This window comes from Rhincodon typus, chromosome 18, assembly GCF_021869965.1.
Source record: "Rhincodon typus isolate 14 chromosome 18, sRhiTyp1.1, whole genome shotgun sequence".
NCBI lineage: Eukaryota > Metazoa > Chordata > Chondrichthyes > Orectolobiformes > Rhincodontidae > Rhincodon > Rhincodon typus.
This window is the reverse complement of record NC_063349.1, coordinates 43,087,590-43,112,648: the sequence shown is the minus strand read 5'-3', so window position 1 is coordinate 43,112,648 and position 25,059 is coordinate 43,087,590. Positions and strand designations below refer to the sequence as shown.

Below are 25,059 nucleotides of genomic sequence, written 5' to 3'. Positions count from 1 at the left end.
TCACTGGTTAAGGGTTACAGGGAGGAGGCAGGAGAATGGGGTTGAGAAATGTTTCAACTATGATTGAATAGTGGAGCAGACACAGTGGGCCGAATGGCTTATTTCTGCTCCTGCATTCTTAAAGCATGATGCGACGCCTAGGTACCACTGGTATTTCTGGTTGGGCTAATGTGCTGTTACAAATCCTCTTCCCCATGCTGTTGTAAGGGTTTGAGCAGTAGTATGTGATGGACGATGAACCACAAGTAAGTCTCACAGAAGAGGCTTGTGTCTTTAAGTGTTTGCATTGAAACTTGCAACAATGCCTAACATTAGATGTGATTCTTGAATGGGACAATTCTGAGGGTGCGAAGAATTTTACTGATAAAACAGTTTGGATTGTTGGTTGGACTGATCGTGTGAAGCACTTACACATACTGGCAGCTAAATATATTATTAATGCAGAGGGCCCTGTTCTTTGCAGACAGAAGGAAGATGAATACATACTGTAACTGTTTCAACTCAACAAAATATTTGGCTGCCACTCACCAGTTCAGTTCGCAGGGCAATGCCTTGACCAATCAGAGTCAACCTGACTGGTTTAAAATTTAAACAATGTCAGGCATTGTGTCATTCAGCATTAACTGATGCATTTTCCACACCAACATTTCTACCCATCAGTGTCAACTTGCCAACCAATCAGTATTATCCTCTTATAGAGTTTATATGTTGGCTTCCCTCTAAATTGGTATTCTTGCAGATTGCCCTATGAGTTCCGGACAATAAGCTTCACCAAAATTTGGTGAACTGTCTTTTCTCAGCAACGTTCAAGGTGTCACATCTCAGTAACCCTATCCAGGTGATGTAAAATCTTAGGCAGATTAACAATCACCAACAAGGTATCACACCTCCCTATCCAGGCGATGTAAAATCTTAGGCAGATTAACAATCGCCAACAAGGTATCACACCTCCCTATCCAGGCGGTGTAAAATCTTAGGCAGATTAACAACTACCAACAAGGTATCACACCTCCCTATCCAGGCGATGTAAAATCTTAGGCAGATTAACAATCACCAACAAGGTATCACACCTCCCTATCCAGGTGATGTAAAATCTTAGGCAGATTAACAACTACCAACAAGAGATGAGGAAGACACATGTGCTTTCATCAGGAGACCTGTGCCAGATTCTCCAAACAGAGGCTGTGTGATAATATTAGATTTGGCGGAGCTCGGTTCAAACAATAACGCTTTAAGAACCATTGTCTTGTATGATAGTACCCATTAAGAAGAATTGAATAGGCTGGACCTGTTCCTGCTGGTAAAGAGAGGGCTCAGGCGCAACCTCATAGAGATCTTTAAAATTACGAAATTAAGGTAAACGGCAGGGAAGGTGACTGTGCTTGCAGCAGGGTCCAGAACTGGGGGGGGGCCAACAATATAAGACAGTCACTAACAGTCACTAATAATCCAACAGGGTGATCCAGAGAGTGGTTAGGGTACAGATTTTTGTGGCTGCAGAAAGCGGGTTAAGGCAAGCAGCAAGAACGTATTTACGGAGGAAGCTCGGTAAAACACAGGGAAGAAAAGTATAGAAGGGTAAGTTGGTAGGAGGTGACAAAGAGAGCTAGAAGGAGGCTCATGTGGAATACAAGCACTGGCATGAATCGGATGGGCCGAATGGCCTGTCATGATGCTGTAACGTGCATGCTATTTCAATAAACATTTCCAAGTGAGACAGTGTTGTGATTCAGCTGTCAGTGATACCCAGATTATCTCAGTTGTGTGACTTTTATTGCGTGCTCTATGTTTGCACAGCTTTGTGCCCTGCTTGTGCTAATTTGCCCTGTGGGCATTGAATCAATAAACTGGGCCTTTTGTAAGTGTTTGGTGTCTTTTACTGAGCCCTGCTTTTTTTAACTGGGTGGAAGAACTCCGTTGACATTGTAATCTAATATCAAAAATAGCTTCATGTTCTGACAATGGACGGTTCAAATCAAAGTACTCTGCAAAATGTCTGTATCTATGCAGTGAATCAACTTGTTTTAACATTGCACTAACCCTGTGGGCAGTCTCCGATGAGCCAGAATTAATTTGCTATCAATCAAATGAATATCTACGATTGCCACAAGATTTTCTGATAGACAACCCCCTTCAGGTCATGCATGTTTCTTATAGAAGTTTGCCTTAGCTCGCAGCCTTGTCCTGATGAGAGGTGAGCGCTCCTGTGTTTTGAAAATTTTCTTGAGCTTTGCCAAGGTGGGAATAGAGTAGGTTAGCCATGTGGAATTTCAAATGGTCCCTTGCCACAGCACATTGGGGAGTTAAAATTCCCCTAGTAATTGAATCGTAAGAATTGTCAAGGAGGATAACTCATACGCAGAAATCGAAAGCAAATGTCTGTTATCAGTTGTGAGTCCGTAATTGGGCCACACTTGCTGAACCATCCTGAGTGTGTTCACAGATACTCGAACATTAAATTTAATATAATCAGGCATGTGGATACATAGTTAATTTACCCTCACTAGAAGTGACATCCATTCATTAACAAAGATCTGGTCTCCGCAAACAAAAGGGATATGTTCCAGCCTTGTGCCTTTCTAGATATTCAGGAGAGGAGCTTCAGGAGCCTGTAGTTCCTTCATAGCAATGCCTCAGCCAATGAAAGTAGACTTCTCAGGCCATCCTCACCCCTTTTCTCCTGTAGTATAAATAGTGGTGAAATTTGACATTCTTGTATTTGTCCTGATGAGTGTGAGACAAAAAGCTTTGACAGCATGCCTCTCTTTTCAGCAAGATTCAAGTTATATGAAACCAGGCGACTCTTTGAACAATAAAAGATTGATAGATTTTGGAGTTGGTATCTCAATTTATTTCAGCCTGTGATGATGCAGTAACGTGCGTGCTATTTCGACAACAGGAGGGTAAAATTCACCTGGAAATGGAAGGTATAGCATCTGGTGGCCCAGTTATAGGAAGGATATTATTAAGCTGGAGAGGGTTCAGAAATGATTTACCAGGATGTTGCCAGGAATGGAGGGTTTGAGTTGTAAGAACTGCACTAACTATAAAACCATTTGACATTGGAACAGAAATAGATAACTCAGTCCATTGAGTCTGCTCCACTATTCAATGAGATTATGGCTGATCTGATAATCTTCAACTTTATTTTCCTGCCTTTTCCCCATAACCTTTGTTTCCCTCACTGATTTAAAAAATCTCTCTATCTCAGCCTTGAATATACTTATCAACCCAGACTCAACAACCCTGTGCTCTGTTAAACATTCCTCCTCATATCTGCCTTCAACCTGCAACTCCTTATTCTGAGACAATGATCTCTGGTCTTAAAATTTCCCAAACGGGAAACGACCTTTCCATATCTACTCTGTCAAGTCCCCTAAGGTTCTTCGATGTTTCAGTAAGGTCAATTGTCATTCTTCTATATTCCAACAAATGCAGACCTAACGTATTCAACCTCTCCTCATAGGGTGGTCCCTCCATACCCAGTATCAGCCTAGTGAACCTTCTCCGCACAGCCTTCACAATATTAACAGGAAAGGACTCAGTAGGTAAAGACAAACTATTACCATTTATTAGGGATTTCAGAACTAAGCAGCTTGTCTAAAATTTAGGGCCAGACCATTCAGGAGAGATATTGGGAAGCATTTCTTCACACAAAGGTTGTTAGAGGTTTGAAACTCGCTTCCATAAATGGGAATTGATGCTAGATCTGTTATTAGTTTTTTTTTTAAATTTGAGATAGTTTTTTTTTATTGTTAAGCAAAGGGATTAAGGGATATGGGCCAAAGCCCGGAGATAGGCCCCAGATCTGCCATGATCTCATTAAATGGTAGAAAAGGCTCAAAGGGCTGAGTGACTTGCTCCCATTCCTATTGCCTCCATTGCTAGTATAACCTGTGTGCTTTCGAGTCTGTCTGTTATTGTATGTTGTTAAAGTGTGTTTCTTTGTCTTTCTGACAGACCCTGAAACCAACAGGTCGCAGAATTAATCAAAGAATGGTGATTGGAGCTGCCCAGTTTTCCTCAGGAACTGGCCGATTCTTGTCCCAAGGCCAGCAGAGCCAGACCATTAAACCAACTCACCGGATAGAGATATCACCTGACAATAGCCCGGTTTTGTCCCGCAGTCGCCCACAGATGGAATCGAGATTTTTGAGAAAGGGGACAGTGGGAAGAGATCCCACCTTGTCCTACAGTCGGCGTTTCGTCCACGTTGAGAGGAACCAGGGCAATCGACTGAACACCATGAGGCCCATTTTGCACAGCAACACGAGACACACACAGATGGAATTCATTTTGCCCGCTCCCCGGCCAGTTCTTGTCAGCAGGGCTCCTTCTCAAAGTTCGCAGAAGCAGGTGGTCATGGTGAGCAGAGAGTGCCAAACCTACGGGAGTGTTCACGATGAGAGCTTTCCTGTCAGCCCCGTCGTAAATTTTCATCCAGGCTTCAGTCAAAGCATGTCGAGGATTTACGACAGGAGCCAAGCTTGGGCCCTGGATCAGCAGGCAGAGAGAGTTGCTTCCAGTTACCATGGCGAATCGTGCAAGAGACAGGCCCAGAGAGGAGACAGATACAACTGGACCCAAACATCTCACCAGACTGACATTTTTACAACCAACAAAGAAGTGGTTACTCAAGGGTTAATGCCAGTGGAAAGTCTGACCATGGAAGCCCAGGACAAAGCCCAGATCCAGGCCGAGGCCCAAGCCCAGCCTCAGTTTCTACCTCAAGCTCAAGCCCAAACCAGTTACCAGGCGTCAAGCTACGAAGGAAACTATGAAATGCAAGGAGAATATGCAAACCCTACCGAAAGGTAAGTAATATCAGTAAGCTAACGAGGAAGACCAGTTCAGTCACCAGCCATGACTACCCATAATCATTCCTGTTTAAATTTGATGTCCCGTCAGCTATTTTGTGCACCTGTTTTGGAGGGAAGGTCCTGACGGCTATCCCATGTTTCTGAATAATGTAACCAGTACTTCAGAGTCTAAGCAAGAGGTATTGTAGTGGAACAATGTTAAGGATGAGGGAATTCAGAAATGTTCCCAAAGAGTGCAACATTGACTTCTGTTTCCAGATGTTTAGGGTGGCACGGTGGCTCAGTGGTTAGCACTGCTGCCTCACAGCGGCAGGGACCCCGGTTTGATTCTGGCCTCGGGTGACTGCTTGCGTGGAGTTTGCATGTTCTCCCAGTGTCTATGTGGGTTTCCTTCGGGTGCTCTGGTTTCCTTCCACAGTCCAAAGATATGCAGGCTAGGTGGATTGGCTGGGCTAAATTGCTCCGTACAGTCCAGGGATGGGCAGGCTAGGTGGATTAGCCACAGGAAATATGGGGTTAGGATAGGTCTTGGTGGGATGCTCCTCAGAGAGTCAGTGTGGACTCAGTGGGCCGAATGGCCTGCTTCCACACTGTAGGGATTCTATGTTAATGCCGCACATGGACAGTAGAGGTGCTCAGGATGGAAGGAAAATTAGAGGGAATGCTGAAATTCAGCTCTGCTCAGAGACCGAAGAAGCTGTGTTCTCACAATGTTGAAGGATAAGGGATGATAGATGTGAAATTATGAGAGTTTTGGATAAAGTAATAAGATACTACTCCTACTGACAGGAGGTTTGGGAACCACAGCAACACAGAATTAAGACAGTTGACAAAAAAACATCATGGAAGGGAAGGGACAAACTTGTTTTCTCAATGTAAATTATAATCAAGAACACGCTGCCTGAAAGGCTGATGGAAGCAGATTCCATAGTAATTTCCAAAAAAGGATTTGGATAATTTGTACGTCAATGGGAAAAGTGCAGGGAGAATACAATCAGCTGTATAATTGTTTCAACGAGTTTGCATAGGGACGATGGGCTGAATATTCTCCGCTAATACTGTTCCATTTGGTTCCAGATTTGCCCGTGGAGCAGTGTTCTATGTCTTATGTACAGTTTGTCCATTGCAAAGATTTGGGAGGCCATTCAGCCCACATACAAATTCCCATTACAACATCTAACAACCTTTTGAAAGACACCCCATTGGTGTGATTTGAATCCTTGGGCATGGGAACTGCGCACAGCAACCATCCAGTGTTCTCCAGGTGACCAGTCATTTTGTTTTGAGGGTGGAGCGTGGTCAGCAAGTCTGTTCCTGGGCTGCGGGTCACAAACAGGACACTGCTGTATAGTATTCCAGTTCCAGACTCGCTCAGTATCAGGAGGAGAGGAAACTAATTCTCTGCAACCTTCACTCAAAGTGTGCGGAGCAGGGGGAGCGCAATCTAACGTCACAAATGGCCATAAACAGGGTGGGGGGGCACTTCACAAAGGCCTGAACCTTCACAGAGACAGGAGGCTCTGTACCTGAGACAACTTGGTGCGAGAGCCACAGCACGGGAAGTGCCACCACCAAACCAGGGTCCCCAACATTTTTCACCAGGAGGAGGACCAGGAGAGATAGCTGGAAAGAGTGTCATGAGGTATTTCACAGAAATGGCAGCACATTTCATAACTGCACCTGCTTCACACACATGCCAGATTTCCTGCCCGAAAGGACGCTGCTAAACCAGGTTCATTCTTGCAACAGCCATCAATTAAATAGTCACTGTCAAGAGGGTCATTACTAAGGGAGTGCTGCACTGTCGGAGGGTCAGTACTGGGAGAGCATTGCACTGTTGCAGAGTCAGTACTGAGGGAGTGCCACACTGTTAGTGGACTAATACCGAGGGAGTGCTGCACTGTCGGAGGGTCAGTATTGAGGGAATGCTGCACTGTCGGACAGTCAGTACCGGGGGAGCAATGCACTGTTGCAGAGTCAGTACTGAGGGAGTGCTGCACTGTCTGAGGGTCAGTGCTGAGGGAGTGCCGCACTGTCTGAGGGTCAGCGCTGAGGGAGTGCTGCACTGTCAGAGGGTCAGTACTGAGGGAGTGCCGCAATGTCAGAGGGTCAGTGCTGAGGGAGTGCCGCACTGTCAGAGGGTCAGTACTGAGGGAGTGCCGCACTGTCTGAGGGTCAGTACTGAGGGAGTGCCGCACTGTCTGAGGGTCAGTACTGAGGGAGTGCCGCACTGTCAGAGGGTCACTGCTGAGGGAGTGCCGCACTGTCAGAGAGTCAGTGCTGAGGGAGTGCTGCACTGTCTGAGGGTCAGTGCTGAGGGAGTGCCGCACTGTCTGAGGGTCAGTACTGAGGGAGTGTCGCACTGTCGGAGGGTCAGTACTGAGGGAGTGCCACACTATCAGAGGGTCAGCGCTGAGGGAGTGCTGCACTGTCTGAGGGTCAGTACTGAGGGAGTGCCACACTATCAGAGGGTCAGTACTGAGGGAGTGCTGCACTGTCAGAGGGTCAGTACTGAGGGAGTGCTGCACTGTCAGAGGGTCAGTATTGAGGGAGTGCCGCACTGTCGGAGGGTCAGTACTGAGGGAATGCCACACTATCAGAGGGTCAGCGCTGAGGGAGTGCTGCAATGTCAGAGGGTCAGTACTGAGGGAGTGCTGCACTGTCAGAGGGTCAGTACTGAGGGAGCGCCGCACTGTCAGAGGGTCAGTACTGAGGGAGTGCTGCACTGTCAGAGGGTCAGTACTGAGGGAGTGCCGCACTGTCAGAGGGTCACTGCTGAAGGAGTGCCGCCCTGTCAGAGGGTCAGTACTGAGGGAGTGCCGCACTGTCAGAGGGTCAGTACTGAGGGAGTGCCGCACTGTCAGAGGGTCAGTGCTGAGGGAGTGCCGCACTGTCAGTGGGTCAGTACTGAGGGAGGGCTGCACTGTCAGAGGGTCAGTGCTGAGGGAGTGCTGCACTGTCAATGGGTCAGTATTGAGGGAATGCTGCACTGTCAGAGGGTCAGTACTGAGGGAGCATCGCAGTGTTGCAGAGTCAGTACTGAGGGAGTGCCACACTGTTGGAGGGTCTATTACTGAGGGAGTGCCACACTGTTGTAAGGTCAGTACTGGGAGAGTGCTGCATTGTCGGAGGGTCAGTATTGAGGGAGTGCTGCACTGTCAAGAGGGTCAGTACTGAGGGAGCGCCGTACTGTCAGAGGGTCAGTGCTGAGGGAGCACCACACTGTTGGAAGGTCAGTACTGGGGGAGCGCTGCACTGACTGAGGGTCAGTACTAAGGGAATGCTGCTCTTTCAGAAATGCTGTGTTTCAGTTGAAGCTTTAAACTGAGGTTCTGTTTGTTTTCTCAGTTTGATACATAAGAGCCCACCATCACTATTTGAAGCTCAGCACTGAGACATGTCCAAATGTTAATCCCTCAACCAACTTCACTAAAATCTGATTAATATCACAGTGATGTTCATGAGAGCTTGCTGTGCTGAATAAATCATCACCTCCATTTCCTGCAACACTTTGGTAAATCTTGATCTTATGGTAAGTGAGTTGAAAATGCTTTCCTGCGCATGAGCAGTTTTGCCTTGCAAATGTAGGGAAATCTGCTACCTGTTTACTGATGGTTGTAAATATAGCAGATAATTTCAAGATGTGTTCATTCTTCTCTGCATAGTGAAATGTCAGGGACAACAAATTCCAAACAACTGAAGCAATTAGGCAGCCCACTGTCCTTGAGAGGGAATTTTAATTCCTGTTCAAATCAACTTCTTCCCTTCATGTATTAGTGTGTTGAATGTTTCCTGGAGATCCTCTAACCTGATCTGCAATCAATGCTTTTTTAGATATTTTCTAATCAGCCTGTTCAGAGATGTTAAGACACATGTCTGAAAAAGGTGGGACTTGAACCTAGGCCACCTGGCTGAGAGGTAGAGACACTACAGCTGCACAAGCCCTAATCAAAGCTAGTTTAACTCCAGGAACATTAAGGGCATTAGGGCTCAGATCCATAACCTCCAGCTCAAATCTCTGGAGTGGAACATGATCTTTTGCACTTGAGGCAGCCGTGTTTACCCATTGAGTCACGGACAATAACCTGTACACTTGGTATGTGTGTACGTGATAATGGCTGAATAGTTTACCTCGGACTTAGTGCCAAGAATTGTGAACTTAAGATGTGAATTTGTTTAATTTGATGGTACAGTTCAGAGAGTGACCAGGAGGTGTGATCAGAGCCATATTCCACATTCTTGCCTTGACAGACTGGCAAGTGGACTATCTCAAGGATCTGTATTTAGGCCACAGCACTTCCCAATATATAGCTGGTTCAGTTGGCTGAATGGGTAGTTTATGATGATGCAGAGTGATGCCAATGGTGTAGGTTCAATTCTTGTACCAGGTTACTATGAAGGAATCTCCTTCTCAACCTCTTTCCTCACCTGAGGCATGATGACCCTCAGGTTAAACCACTACTGGTCTCTCCTTAATAAGAGAGTAGCCCTGTGCTCTGGTAGGACTGTGCTGACTTTACCTTGACTAGTATTTCAAACTTCAAGATGATACAAAGCTAAGCAGAATTGTGTGTCATGAGGAAGATTTTCAGGAGGATTTGGACAAGCTTAGTGATTGGTCAAGAGCATGGCAGATGGAATATAATATTGAAAAAATGTTATCCACTTTGGTAGGAAGTACAGTGTATTTCTCAAACAGTGAGAGGCTAGAAAGTGTGGATGTATGAAGGGACCTAGGTGTCCTTGATAATGGATCACTGCAGACTAACATGCAGATGCAGCAAGTTGTTAGAAAGTCTAATGGACTGTTAGCCTTTTTTGCAAGACGATTTAAGCACAGGAGTAGTGAGGTCTTGCTTCAGTGGTACAGGAGCTTGGTTACTCTGCAGCTGGAGTACTTTATGTCCTTACTGCAGGAAAAGGTATTACTGAAGTTTTGCAACAAAGTCTAAAATTTCACCTTGATTGGATAATGTTACCCCAGTTCTAAAAGCAGTGCCTTTTCTTTTAGCAGTGTAAGCGGAGATGACAGTGGTGACTGGACTATTGAAACTGCAGTCTCTGCCCTGACACATGATAACATGGATTGCGTACTATATGGGGCTAATTTCATCCAACATGAGTGTTATCAAAGACCTGATGCAAAGAAAGAGGTAACTCAGATTTCACCCTTTTTAAAAGTAAAGGTGCAAGTTTGGTGTTCAAAAGGACAGAACTAAGTAAAAGTAGTCCTGTTGTTACAGAGCAATTTCTGGGTAAACTATTGAATGTATGCTTTCCAAAGAATTATTTTTGATATTTACCCCTCTAGGTATCATTGCCCTAGATACCCTTAGGGCAGTGAGTGATATGGAGATAGTGTGGGAAGGTAGAGTTGAGATGGAAAGTCAACAATGATCTTGTTGAATGACAGAACAAACGAGAAGGGCCGAATGTTCTTCTCTAACTCCTATATCTCATGTTCTTAGCAAGTCTGAAGTACAGGTGACTCCAGCCATACACCCTGCAGATGTCCCTTTATTTCTGAGGAGGCCTGTGTTCACATCCCAACACTACCACCACATTGTGTTTGTCTTCACCATGAGATGACATCAAGACTCGAACCAGGCATGAGGGAGTATTTAACACAAAAATACATGTGTTCATTCATTAAAGATCTGAGAAGTCATAGCTCATTAGAGATTAGAGGAATCACTTTGCTTTTAGAGAGAAATAAGTTGCTTTAGCTTGAGTGATACCAATCTGCATCAAACATAGCTGATCAGAAGACTCTCCCACTCTTAACTCCTGGTATGGGCATGAGAGAAAGATTAATAATCTTTTTAGAATGAAATCAGCCACTCTTACCTGGTCTGGCCTATATGTGGCTTCAAACCCACAACAATGTGGCTAACTCTTTACTACCCTCTGAAATGGCCTAGCGTGTCGCTCATTCGAGGGCATTTTGGGATGAGGAACAATGGCTGACAATGCCAGCGAAGCCCACAGCCCAGGAGAAAACAAATCAACAAATTGTTTGGCTCTGGCATGAACACACCTCTTGGACTCATAGAGTCGTAGAGATATACAGTACAGAAACAGATCCTTACCGACCAGGTATCCTAAACTGACCTAGTCCCATTTGCTAGCCCTTTGACCTATATCCCTATAAGCCCTTCCTATTCATATACCCATCCAGATACCTTTTAAATGTTGTAATTGTACCAGCCAACACCACCTACTCTGGGAGCTCATTCTATACATACATCACCACCTGTGTGAAAAAGCTGCCCCTTAGGTTCCTTTTAAATCTTTCCCTTCTCACCTTAAATTTATGCCCTCTAGGTTCGGACTCCCCTACCCTGGGAAAAAACCTTGGCTAATCACCCTGTCTGTGCTCAGACCCTCCAGGGAAAATAGCCCCAGCCTACTTAGCCTCTCCCTGTAGCTCGAACCCTCCAATCCAGGCAACATCCTTGTAAATCTTCTATGAACTCTTTCAAGTTTCACAACATCTTTCCTCTAGCAGGAAGAGCAGAAATGCACACAGTATTCCAAATGTCGTTGAACCAGTGTCCTGTACAGCTGCAACATGACCTCCCCACTCCCATACTGAAGAAGGTGTTTGGTATGCTTGCCAATGAAGGCAAGCATACCAAACACCTTCTTCACTACCCTGTCTGCCTGCGACTCCACTTTCAATGAACTATGAACCTGCTCTCCAAGGTCTCTATGTTCTGCAACACTCCCCAGGAACCTACCATTAAGTGGAGAAGTCCTACCCTTACCAAAATGCAACACCTCATATTTATCTAATCTGACCAAGGTCCTGTTGTACTCTGAGGTAACCAGCTTCACTGTCCACTACACCACCTCACAGAAACTGTCTTGCAATCCGTTGAAATTCTTTACCTGTTCGTTTGGTTTTAAGTGACTGCAGATGCAAATCTCATTTGTCTAATGAAAAGCAGAGAGGTGATCAGGATCCCTGCCTGTATATCTCCAAAGATTGAAATCACTCACTGCAGTTATAATAAATATATTTTTTAATTGCATTTGGCTATTGAGACTTTATTTTTATATATGGGGACAGAATGTCAGCAACAACCTGCATTTACATAGAACCTTTAATGTAATAAAAGGAACTTTTAAAGAGCACAATCCTACAAAATTTGACACTGAATCAAACCAGGCAAGACAGCTGCCAGTGAGTAAACATTTAAGTCACGGTCGACATTTTTAGGAGGGTCTTTAAGAAAGAGCAAAAGAAAGAGGAAGGGAAATGTCTGCTAATGTGCTGCAGCTGTCTGGGCCCCGAGCTCTGGAATTCCCTCCCTAGTCCCCTCTATATCTCTCTCTCTGTCTCTCTCCCCTTACTGAAGACCCTCTGTAAAAACTACCTTAGACCCAGAGGTTGGTCATATACTCCAATACCTCATTACATAGCTTGGTATCAATTTTTTTTCTATCCAATCAGGCAACTACGGAGCATCTTAGAGTGTTTCTCTATGTTAAAGGAGCTACATAAATGCAAGTTGTTGTGCCCTGCCTGTAATGTCGTATAATGTGAATCACTCGCAGCTCGGACATTCTTGAACAAGGCAACGTCTACCACTATTTGTGCAGTGCCGCTGAGTGTTTCAAAAAAAATGCAAATTTTGTGCAGCTTTACGCTTTGGACGGCATTGGGAAGCTGATTGCGTTGCTGAGCAACGAGAATGTCAAGGTTCAGACTGCAGCCTGTGGAGCGATCCGCAATGGAGTGTTTGAGGAGAACGACAGCAAACTAGAAGTGCAGAAACATAACGGAGTCCAGGAGCTGGTGCGGCTGCTGGAACAAACCAGGGACATTGAGACAAAGAAGCAAGTCACCGGTAAGTCCACCCTACATTCGGTTTAAGTGACCACAGCTAGAGGACTGTACTGTCTCTCTCTCTCCAGCCCCACTCACCACAGGACACAATATCAGTTAATGATTTACCCAGGTCCCAATATGGCCAATCATGCTTTTCTCAACATTAGACTCGAAATAGGTTTATCTAATTAACACAAAATTATTGATTCATTAAAAATCAGAATTTACTCAACTAAGGTGTAAAATTGATTAACGCACAATTGGTGATATGAAACTGTAGATGTTTACTCCTCACAAGCGTACACAAACACATAAACGCACACATATATACACATTCAAACACACATTTAAACACAGACACACATGCAGACTGACACACAAAGGCACATTTAAACACACACACAAATACATGTGTATATATACACACAAATACATTTAAGCACTGAAGCACATACAAACACACAGACACGATTATACCACTCTCTGCAGAGATTCACTCAGTGATGGTTAGTTCTCAAAGGGAAAAAGGATAATACAGGCAGTATTCACATGGCTGTCAGCATCAACAATGTTATCTGCAGGATATGTGCAAATGGATTCTCCCTGGAAAAAGCAGCATCAGTGATTTTATTATCAAACAAACTTGGACATCGAGCCACATCAAGAGATATTAGAAATGTAACCAAGAGCTCAGTCTGCAAGAGAGAGCCTTCAGTAAGGAGAGAATGCTGGAGAAATCTAGAATCATAGAATCCCTACAATACAGGTAGAGGCCATTCGGCCCATTGAGTCTGTACTGACCCTCTGAAGACCATCCCATCCAGATCCAGCACCCCCACTCTATTCCCTAGACCCTCTATTAACCGTGGCCAATCCACCTAACCTGCACATCTTTGGACTGTGGGCGGAAACCGGAGCACCTGGTGGAAATCTGGGGTGAATGTGGTACGGGGAGAATGTGCAAACTCCACACAGAGAGTAACTCGGGGTTAGAATCTCGGGAGAGAGTCCCAGAGTTCAGGCGTAGGCACCTGAAGACACAACTTGCATGTGTTAATAATGTGCCAGAGGTCAGAGATCGGGGAGGGGTGTAGGGCTGGAAGCGGTCACAGTAACAGGTGGGATGAGGCCATGGCGGGGCAGGATTCGAAAACATTTGATGTGAATTAGGGAATGTACAACAAAGTTTTGGATGACCTCAAGATTACTCCCGGTGGGATGTGGGAGACCTGCTGAAATGGTCTAGTTGCACCATCAAAAATAAGAATGCTTCTTCCTGTGGAGACTTTAATCGTTTTTGTGAAGCTGGGCAATTTTGATGAGAATTTTGTCTCAGTTTAAGTCATGAAACAGAACCCTATTGCTTCAGATTGCCCGCCTTTCTTCATCTGATGGATGCTTTGCTCCTTATTTTCTCCAAATGTTAGGTTTACTGTGGAACTTGTCTTCCAATGAATATCTAAAGGCAGACTTGATCAAGGGTACTTTAAAACCCTTGACAACATCAATTATCATTCCATTCTCGGGCTGGCCAGATGGAGATGTCAAGAATTTTGATGTAGACCCTGATATCTTCTACAACGCCACTGGATGCTTGAGGTGAGCTCCCACAGGGTCCTAGATGGACATACACAGTTTCAGAAAGCATGACTGTTGTCAGTTGTGTTTCAGAGATTAGCATTTATGCCCCTAAATCACAATATTGTGGGTTCAGGACCTGCGCGAGAGCTTCGAGCTCAAAATGCTAACAAAAACAGAAATTGCCAGAAAAGCTCACCAGTTCTGGCAGAACTGAGGAAAGATCACTCAACCCAAAACGTTAATTCTGATTTCTGTCCAGAGATGCTGCCAAACCTGCTGAGCTTTTCCAGCAATTTCTGTTTTTGTTTCTGATTTACAACTTCCGCAGCAATACCTAAGAACAGAGCATTTGTTAATGTCACAATTACTTTTTGTGGGATCTTGAGCTGTGTAAAGTGGTGATTGTATTTTCTACATTATAACAGTACCTGCACATGAAATGATTTGTTTTTATTTGTTGTAAAGCACTTTGAAGCCTCCTGAATCTGTGAATGGTTCTATAGAATTTTTTTAGGTCAGGCAGTATGTGTTCTACCTGCCTTGTTGTAACAAAGAGAAACATATTCTCTTAATCCACATCAAAAACTTAACTAGGTGGCTCCCCTCACTCTTAACTTTCATGAAAACTTTCACCTAGAGACCTTCTGCTTTCAGTTTGCATTCTTCAGTCTGTTAAAAGGAAGTGTGGTTAAAGGTGCTTGAAGGCAGAGCTGTGATTAAAAACAAACCTTTCATGAGGTGTGGAGTAACTGATCTCAAAGTCATCATCCAGCTTCCAGCATGAAATATCAGAGGGTATGCCAGCCACAACCTGTCAACCAAGCGTGGTATTTCTGTGCTATCAAAGGCTGAGAACTATATGTGGGAACTTTGTTAAACCATTGCAAATATAGTGCAGCATGAAGCCCACCTTATAAAAAAGACCTGCATTTATGTAGTACCTTTTACAGCTACTGGATGCCCCCCAAAGCACTTTATAGCCATATGCATATTTATGAATTGCAGTCACTAATACAATCTAGCTGTCAATATGTGCACAGCAAGCTCCCACAAACAGCAATGTGATTAATTGCAGACCATCAGCTGACTGAAGGATAACTATCAACCAAGCTGCCTCCTGTGTTTATCGTTGAAATCATGCTGTGGGATCTTCTCACCCATCTGTCAGGACCTCAGTTTAACCTCTCACCTGACAGACAGCACCTAACACAATGCAGGACCCTCTCAGTAAGACCCTGAGAGTTGGCTGCCTTGATTTTTGGGCTTAAATCTCAGGATGTGGGACTTGAGCTCACAACCTTGTGGAGTCAAAGAGAAAGGAACAACCAACTGAGCCACAGCTTACAAATGCAGCCAGATCGAATAATAAAGATCCAGCAGCAGAGAATCCAGATTTCAGATATTAGAAAATGGTCCAGAGGGAATGATGAGAAGAATTTTTAACACAGCAAGTTGTAAGAGGGCATTGGAAGCAGCTTCAATAACTTTCAAAAGGGAATCAGATAAACATTTGAAAAGGGAAGAATTGTTTAGCATTAGGACAGAGTTGGTGTAGATGGAATAATCCGTTAACTGGCCCATTTCATGGTTGCCTCTTTGAGCATTCTTGCTGCAACAGCATTCAATAGTTTTTGATGTGGGAAATGTTGGATTGCCAGAGCACGATCCCTGTTTTACCTCGATACTCTTTCTGTCAACATTGCACCAAAAGCATTTGTTGCCCATCTTGAACTGGGTGGCTTGGTCAGCCATTTGAGAGGGCACTTAAGACTCAACCACGTGACTCTGTGGGTCTGGAGTCACATGAAGGCCAGACCAGGTGAGGATGGCAGATTTCCTCCCCTAAAAGTGATGAAGTTTTTGCAACAATTGACAATAGTTGCCATGCTTAGACCAGCTTTATAACTTCAGACGCAATCATTGGTATTAAATTTTATCAGCTGGTCTGATAGGATTTGAGACATTTTCTCAGTGTACTTAGCCTCTGGAAAACACAAATTTAGCGACATTTCCTCGACATCACCACTTCCCCAGTAACAAACAAATAGAATAACAAATGAAATAATGTAATTTGTGGCAAATTCCAGCCCAAGTATTGCTTGTAAAATGCTGAGAATGCTTCTGAGCCAATGGTCTTGATTTCACTAATAATCAGATTCGAAGGGGAAGGTGCAGGGGCAGTTGGACTAATTAGACAGTCCTATCAAAAAGATGGCATGGACATGATGGGCCAAACAGCCTCCTTTTATGCCGTGGGAATCTGTGTGGAAGGAGGTTTGCAATTTTCTGCCTGGCCATACAATGGAGACAGCAAGTCAGCTGCCCTATTTTCCAAGCTTTTGATTTCAATGAGATTCCTACAGTGGGCAATGGGCTGCCCACTGTAGTATTGAGAATTTGTTGTGAGGATTTGTTTGTGTGCATAGAAGCTTCAGTTTGAAAATTCAGGCAAGTTTCCTTCACTTGCAAATGTTAAGGTTTCAGTTCTGATCTTTAGTACTCCTGAATTTGTTGAAGCATTGCAGCTGTTAACTGTTCATGCTTGGTACTCACAGTAGAAAGCGCTTCATAATAAGCTGTGGGGCAGAATTCTTTGTAACCGCACCCTGTGTGATGATGTACTTCCTGACTTTATGGTCTGAAAGTTGTAATTTTAAACATGCGCCTCCTTGTTTTAGATTCCCCACCAGGTGAAATGGTTTCTCTCAATCTGTTTTATCAAATCCCTTAATCATCTTAAATACCTCAATTAGATCACCCTAAATTATCTATGCTCATTGTGTTATCAAAGCTCAATTCTTTCAGCCCCGCTCTCATTCTGGTGACTCTGTGCTGCTCTCCCTCCAGGACCAGCGTCTCCTTCGAGCGGTGTGGTGCCAAAACCTAAACACAACCATTCCAGATGTAATCTGACCGTAGCGTAGCACCCAACCCTTTAACTTGAATACAAAGTTATACTTCTTCTGGTGGTTTCATTTTCAAGAAGGTATTAGTGTCCCTGCTGAAACCAAAATGACATCCCATCATGTACCCATTCCAAACCATGCCAGTTTAGCCAAAAGAAACCACCTACGCACTGCCACCTGCCTGCCCACGCCAACCATATTAAAAGACCTCAGAAAACAGAACAGCAGTAGGCCATTCAGCCCATTGAATCTGCACTGTCATTTCAGTGAGATCATGGCTGATCTGATAATCCTCAATTTCACTTTCCTGTCTTTTCGCCATGACTCTCGATTCCCTTACTGATGTAAAATCCATCTATCTCAGCCTTGTATAGACTGGACGACCCAACCTCTATAGCCCTCTGTGATTATGAATTCCACAGATTCACTGTCTTCTGAGACAAGAAATTCCTTTTCATCTTGAATGGGTGATGCCTTATTTTGAGATTGTGCCTTTTGGTACTAGACTGTCCCACAGGGGAAACAACCTTCCCACATCAACCCCATCAAGCCCCCTAAGAATCAATGCTACAGGTAATGAAATATTGGGGTTGACTGGCTTGTTGGAATAGTACCGGTTATATGGAGAGACTGGGCCATGTTCTGCTTTGAGCAGAGAGCGGGGTTGGTGGACTGAGGTGCGATTTGGTGGGCATATTCAAATTCATGAATCATTTAAACAACGCAAATGAAGAGAGTTGTTTCCAAGCTGGCAGAGGGTTAGGAAATTTTTGTTTTTTAACAAAGGGAGCAAATTGTGATCAGGAATTTACTGCCTGAAAGAACAGTGGAAGTGGATCGGGCCGTAACTTCTGAAAGAGAACTGAAATAAGAAAAAAGAAACTGCAAAACTATGTGGAATGAGCAGGGTAGTAGGACTAGTTGAGCAACAGCTCCTTCAGAGAGCCTGCACTGGAACATTGGGCTGAATGGCCTTCTTCTATAAGACCATAGGAAATAGGAACAGGAATAGGCCATTTCACCCCTCGAGCCTGCTCTAAATTCATTAGGATTACGGCTGCTCTGATATTTCTCACATCCTCTTTCCTGACTTTTCCCTGTAACCCTTCATTCCATGACTGATCAAGAATCTGCCCGTCCACCCATCCACCTGCCCATGTACACAAGGACTGAGAGTTCTGCGGAAGGGTCACCAGACCCGAAACATTAACTCTCTTTTTTCCTTCACAGATGCTGCCAGACCTGCTGAGCTTTTCCAGCAACTTTGTTTTTGTTCCTGATTTACAGCATCCGCAGTTCTTTTGGTTTTTACACAGACTCTGCCTCTACAGCTGTCTGTGTCAAGGAGTTCCAAACACTTACAACCCTCTGAGAGAAAAAGTACTTCCTCATCTCCATCTTAAATTGGGCCCCTTATTTCTGAGACTATGTCCTCTGGTCATAGACCTTCCCTTATCAATAAAAACCGAAAGAACTGCGGACGCTGTAAATCAGGAACAAAAACAAAGTTGCTGGAAAAGCTCAGCAGGTCTGGCAACATCTGTGAAGGAAAAAACAGAGTTAACATTTCAGGTCCAATGACCCTTCCTCAGAACTGATGGTGGCTTGGAAAACGTCAGTTTATATGCAGAAAAAAAGGGGAGGGAGATGGGATAGGGAGTAAACGATAGGACAGAGCCTAAAGAGAGAGAAGAACAATTGGATAGACAAAGAGTTGATAACGATCAGGCTGAGAGGGTGAATAGTTGTTAATGGCGACTATTAGTGACTAATAACAGGTGGTGGGTAATGGCAGGCGATGTGGTAGCAAGGCCTGGTGTGTGGGGTGGGGGTGCTGGGGCATGGGAGAGTTTAGGCCCTAAAATTATTGAACTCAATATTGAGTCCTGCAGGATCCCCAAGCGGAAAAAGGTGGTGTTCTTCTTCCAGCTTGTGTTGAACTTCACTAGGACACTGCAGCAAGCCAGATACAGGCATGTTGGTCAGGGAACAGGGTGGTGCGTTAAAGTGGCTGGCAACAGGTAGTTCAGGGTCTTTTTTGCGAGCAGAACGTAGATGTTCTGTGAAGCGGTCACTTCATTTCCCCAGTGTAAAGGAGACCAAATTGTGAGCAGCGAATGCAGTAAACTAGATTCTGTGAAGTGTTGCTTCACCTAGAAGGTATGTTTGGGCCCTTGGATACTGGGGAGCATTGCTTGCTGCTGGTAGGTGAAGTAGTGAGCCAATCAGCAGCAATTGATGGACAGAACCAGCTGGTGATTGGAGGAACAGCAATAAGGTGTGTGGTGGCAGGGTGGAATCATGAGACTTGAGAGGTGGGGAGTGAGAGTAAGAGATACAGGCTGGCAAAATCAGGGAAGGGAGAGTGAGGAAAGCTGCAATGGTGAAAGAGATGGAAGAAATCACTAGATATTGTTAGTGAGGCTACAGGGGTTAGATGATGGAAAACAGAGGGTGGGTCTGGTAGAAATGGAGGTGAATGCAAGGTGGGAGGGAGACTAGAGGAAGTAAGGAGGCTGCAAGTGGAAAGGGGAGTAGGGGGGAGGCTGTAAGGGAGGGAAAAAGAAAACTGCAAGGAGGTAGATATTATTGTCATAACCACAGGACAGTTGTTAAAACTTGATCTGAGATGCCTTGAAAAGAATAGTAACTGCCTGGTTAAAATCAATCAGCATTAGTTCTGTTCTATAATTCCCGTTCTGTGGAAGGGTCACTGGACCGGGAATGTTAACTCTGATTTTTTTCTTCACAGATGCTGCCAGAGCTTTTCCAGCAACTTCTTCTGTTTTCGTTCCTAAAATCAATCAATTTTGTGCAATAGAAACACATTAGGTGTGACTCCACCTGTCTGTGGAAGTTGTGTTCAGAGTGATGGCCTTGTATTTAGAAGTGTGTCAGTTAGTTTGGAAAAAAAAATGTCACCTTATTTTCTGTTGTCTGTACCAATTTAAATACCGTAGTGCCTAGTAAACTAATGCTTTCCTTGTAACTTGTGGCTTTAAGTTTTTAATGTAGTGATTATTGAAGATAATAGTGAATTCTTCTAATTCTGTTTCTGAGAGTTCAAATACCTGATGTATCAGGATAAACACAGAATGTGCTGTTACTGTATGACTGCATCAGTTTAAAAACTGAGTTCATGAGAATAAAAAGGCATTACCCTTGAAATCAAAAAGTACCTTTTGAGAAAATCTCAAGCAGATCCTAAGGAAATGAAACAAAATTGACCCCTGACCCAATTCTGAAGAATGGAAAGGGGAGGGTTGAAGGTGATGCAATAGGGGTCCAGAAATAGAAGATGCACCAGGGTCAAGAGTTTCTCCTGCTAGTACAAGCAGCTTTCATCGAATCCTAGGACCAATCGGGCCATCTTGTCTCTGCAGTCTCTTTGAAGGTGCTATCCCATTTGTCCGTCTTCCCTGCAAATGTTTTCCTATTCAAGTATTTATGCAATTTGCTTTTGAAAGTTATTACTGACTCTCTTCCTACAGCCACTTCAAGTAGTATATTCCAGAACACGACAATTTGCTGCAAATAGTAATTCTCATCACCTTTTTGGTTCTTTTAACCTTTAAATCTTTGACCTTTTTCGTTACTGACTTATCTGCCCTCAAATGGAAATAGTTTCTCCTTAATTAATCAAATACGAGGACAGCGAGTATGTGGAACTGTCACTGCCTGCAGGATCCTCTCTAAGACACTCACCGTGCTGATTTGGAAATGTATTGCTGTTGCTTCAGTGCCGCTGGGTCTAAATCCTGGGCTCCCCTCTCTACTGGCAGTGTTGTTGCTGTCCCTACTCTGTACAGAAGGCGGCTAACCAGCACCTTCTCCTGAGCAATTGGAGATGGGAGCAAATGCTGCTCCAGCCAGCAATGCCCCACACCTGTCAACAAATTTAAAAACTGTTCATCATTATTAACTGTGCTGGACACCCCTGTTAAATCTTCCCTTTTTTTATTCTTTGCTCTAAGTTCTCTATGCCTTAAAGTAATGCTTTGCCCATGTGCTCCAAGCTGAAGGTATTGCAATACCATCAGTTGCTGTGCTGAATCTCCAATGATCTGGCAGATTAGGCCCACACACTGCAATCTGATTGATTTCTTATTACTTGTACTCCACCCTACTCTACACCCCTGTGTCCCATGATTAGCTCTGTATTTGAATTTTGCTATATAGCAACTGACTTTATTGTTGTAGGCAACTGTTTGTTTGCTGAGTCACAAGCCGTGTTGAGACATGTTGATGATAAGGGTGAGTCACCACTACCTGAATGGTACTGAGCCCAAACACAAACCAGTGGGGAGTGGAGGGAGACTGTAAATGCTGCACAAAAGAGCTGAAGCAGCAATAGTCCGAGATCTCTTTGGGCTTTTGGTATTATACACTTTTACCAAAGAATGTCAGCTCATGTCTGAATGGAACTCATTAGTTTGATATCTCTAATTCCTTTAAAAACCATGAACAAAAACAAAGTTGCTGGTAAAGCTCAGCAGGTCTGGCAGCATCTGTGAAGGAGAAAGCAGAGTTAACGTTTCAGGTCCGGTGACCCTTCCGGCTGAGCTTTTCCAGCAACTTTGTTTTTGTTCCTGATTTACAGCATCCGCAGTTCTTTTGATTTTTTTTTCTTTATAAACCATGTTTGAATTAGCGGGCAAAGGAGTTTTGAACAAATCTACTGGCCCTAGGACTTGTTGGCAAAATTGTGGTGAGTTCTACAGCGTTATTAATGTGTAGATTGTCATGAGGGAGAGATTCCCGGTGAGTTGTGAATCGTCACAATTTATTGGATAATATGTGGCATTAGCCTCACAAAATTGGCAGCTCATTGTGGTTTCATGAAATTGCAACTGTATCATCCGTTAAACCCATTGAAAACATTAAAGCTGATATTCAACAGTGTAAGGCTCCTTTTGTTCTGAGGTTGTGGATGTGCTCACCGAGCCAGTGGGCTTGGTTGCAAACGTTTCGTCACCCTGCTAGGTAATATCGTCAGTGCGCCTCCGGTGAAGTGTTGGTGTTTATCCCACTTGTTATTTATATGCCTCAGTTTGTTGGGGTGTTTGGTACCACTTCTGGTTCCGTTTCTCGGTGGTTTGTACACAAGGTCTAATTCAATGTGTTTATTGATGGAGTTTCGGTTAGAATACCAGGCCTCCAGGAATTCCCTGGGGTGACTCTGTTTGGCTTGTGTGATTATGGATGTGTTGTCCCAGTCAACACTGAATTAGACCCTGTGTACAAACCACCGAGAAGCGGGACAGAACACCGACATTTCACTAGAGGCGCACTGATGATGTCACCTAGCAGGGTGATGAAACATTTGTAACCAAACCCACCAACTTGGCGAGCAAGTCTACAACCTCATTCACAACCCAAGCTACAAATCTTCTCAAACCTTATCCTTTTGGTCTGCAATGCTGTTCTCTGTGTAATTACTCCCCCTCCTCAAAGATGGTGAAAAGAGCAAGTAACTGGGGAAGTTGGCTCAGACATGGTCTTGCCCAATCCCTGACACCTCGGCAAATAAGCGCTGGCTGAGAAAGTCCACAGAGTCCATGGGCCACCTTTACGACTTGCCAGCAATTAAGGCCCTTGAGTGGCCAATTCATTGCCACTGCACCAATAACCTGTCTCCCCTGTAGGCGAGAAACATGGTTGGTTTCCTGACTAGGAAGCCAGAGCGGTCTCCCCACCAAATTGTGTCGGGGTGGGGCAGGTGCAGTCTATTTGCTGTAGCAACCAAGGATGTGGATGGTGGGGAAGAGGATCACTGCTGAAAGCCACCCCCCTGCTGCCCTTGTCTGTGCTCCCCCTGATTCCGCTCTGCCCACAAGCCTCAACAACAAAGGACTTACCTTATCACTGTTGGATCTCCTGAAGGCTAGGCCTCCAGTGTCGATCTTAAAGGATCCAGAGGCTGCTAGCCTCTATTTGGCCAGCAGTTCCTGGCAAGGTGGCACCATACAAGGCAGACTGCCATTGCTTGTCCAGGTGCACAGTTGGAACCAAGAATCCTGGGAATCCCAGCAGGGGTGAAAACTCCTGCCTGTTGCAAGTGGGAGAATACGATGAATAGGTGCCATACGGGCAGGAAGCATAGGTAACAAGGGAGGAACAAAAACAAAGTTGCTAGAAAAGCTCAGCAGGTCTGGCAGCATCCGTGAAGGAAAAAAACAGTTAACGTTTCAGGTCTGGTGACCCTTCCTCAGAACTGATGGTGGCTGAGCAAACGTCTTTTTTTTCTGCATGTAAACTGATGTTTTCCCAGCCTCCATCAGTTCTGAGGAAGGGTCACCAGAGCCGAAACGTTAACGTTAACTGCTTTTTTTTTCTTCACAGGTGCTGTCAGACCTGCTGAGCTTTTCTGGTAACTTTGTTTTTGTTCCTGATTTACAGCATCTGCAGCTCTTTCGGTTTTTATTTAGGTAACTAGGGAGGTTGGGGTGAGTTCTGATGAAAACAGTCTGAAGAAAAAGTCAGAGATAGTAGGAACTGCAGATGCTGGAAAATCTGAGATAACAAGGTGTAGAGCTGGATGAACACAGCAGGCCAAGCAGCATCATAGGAGCAGGAAGGCTGACGTTTCGGGCCTAAACCCTTCATCAGAAAAAGTCACACTGGATTCAACATTAACTCTCCAGCACTTTGTGTTTGTTTCAGATTTCCAACATCTGAAGTTTGTTTTGCTTTTTATTCAAAGTTGGGGAGATAGTGACAGAAAACCTGCCAGGGCTCAAAGAGAAACCCAACCATGAAACTCATCAACGCTTGGCCAATTCCTGATAACATTCAGCTGGTTAACACCGTTCCTGTCTCTACAGGTGCTGCTGAACCTGCGGGTTTTTTCAGCAATTTTATTTTTTTTAATTGTTCTAAGCATTAGTGATGAAGTTTAATGCGGTGAAGTAATTGATTTTCGGCAGGAAAAAGTAATTCCCAGCAAATTCAGATGTTCAAATCTGGGCCTATCCCATTAAAGTAAATGATTGCTGGGTTGAATGAGGCAAGAAATCATTCCTTGCTTTCTCTGAATTCACACACTAACTGCTAAGAGCACTCACTAAGTTATGCATTAAAACCCCTTTTCTGATGAAGGGTCTAGGCCCGAAACGTCAGCCTCTCTGCTCCTATGATGCTGCTTGGCCTGCTGTGTTCATCCAGCCCTGCACCTTGTTGGCAAGACATTGGAGCTTTGCAGCGATAAGCAACCCTTCCCAAGGGTAGGACCGAATATTAAAATGAAAATCTGTCATTTTCTGTTTGATTAATTTCCCTCCAGCAGGATGTACTTATTTTTAACATCTCCAGCGTCTCAGCATACAGTATATGATTGTAAAAGCTGGAAATCTTTCTCAAGAAAAGGTTAAGATTATAAAGAGCTTTGTTGATAGGGTAGATATAAGACAGATGACATGAAACAACTGTTATCCGGAGAGGCACCTTCACATGATGCGTTTCTGCCCATCAGTGAATTATTTAAACAGGCAGAAAAAGAGGAATAAAAACAAAGTTGCTGGAAAAGCTCAGCAGGTCTGGCAGCATCTGTGAAGGATAAAACAGAGTTAACGTTTCAGGTCCGGTGACCCTTCCTCAGAACTGATGGTGGCTGGGAAAAACGTCTTTTTATTTCTGCATATAAACTGATGTTTTCCCAGCCACCATAAGTTTTGAGGAAGGGTCACCAGACCCAAAATGTTAACTCTGTTTTACCCTTCACAGATGCTGCCAGACCTGCTTGTCTTTTCCAATAACTTTGTTTTTGTTCCTGATTTATAGCATCCATAGTTCTTTCAATTTTTAAAAAAAGAGGAATCACCATCCTATTACTATTTGAACAGAGGCTGATGAAGTTATTGAATCCTAGAATGACAGAATGCTGAGGGGAAGTTTCCCTCTTTGACTTATGGTTTACTTA

General features: G+C 44.2%; 1 protein-coding gene across 2 annotated transcripts in view; it reads left to right on the top strand.

Annotated features, from left to right (window-relative positions):
* LOC109919199 (plakophilin-2) overlaps positions 1-25,059 on the top strand; it is a 45,867-nt gene that overhangs the window by 6,612 nt on the left and 14,196 nt on the right. The window contains exons 3-6 of one of the 2 annotated variants that reach the window (XM_048607985.1): positions 3,961-4,814; positions 9,835-9,973; positions 12,466-12,673; positions 14,082-14,253. In XM_048607985.1, the coding sequence (XP_048463942.1) occupies positions 3,961-4,814; positions 9,835-9,973; positions 12,466-12,673; positions 14,082-14,253 (1,373 nt within the window). Of the gene's footprint in view, positions 1-3,960; positions 4,815-9,831; positions 9,974-12,465; positions 12,674-14,081; positions 14,254-25,059 lie in introns of both variants that reach the window. The other variant, XM_048607984.1, reaches the window with a different exon arrangement.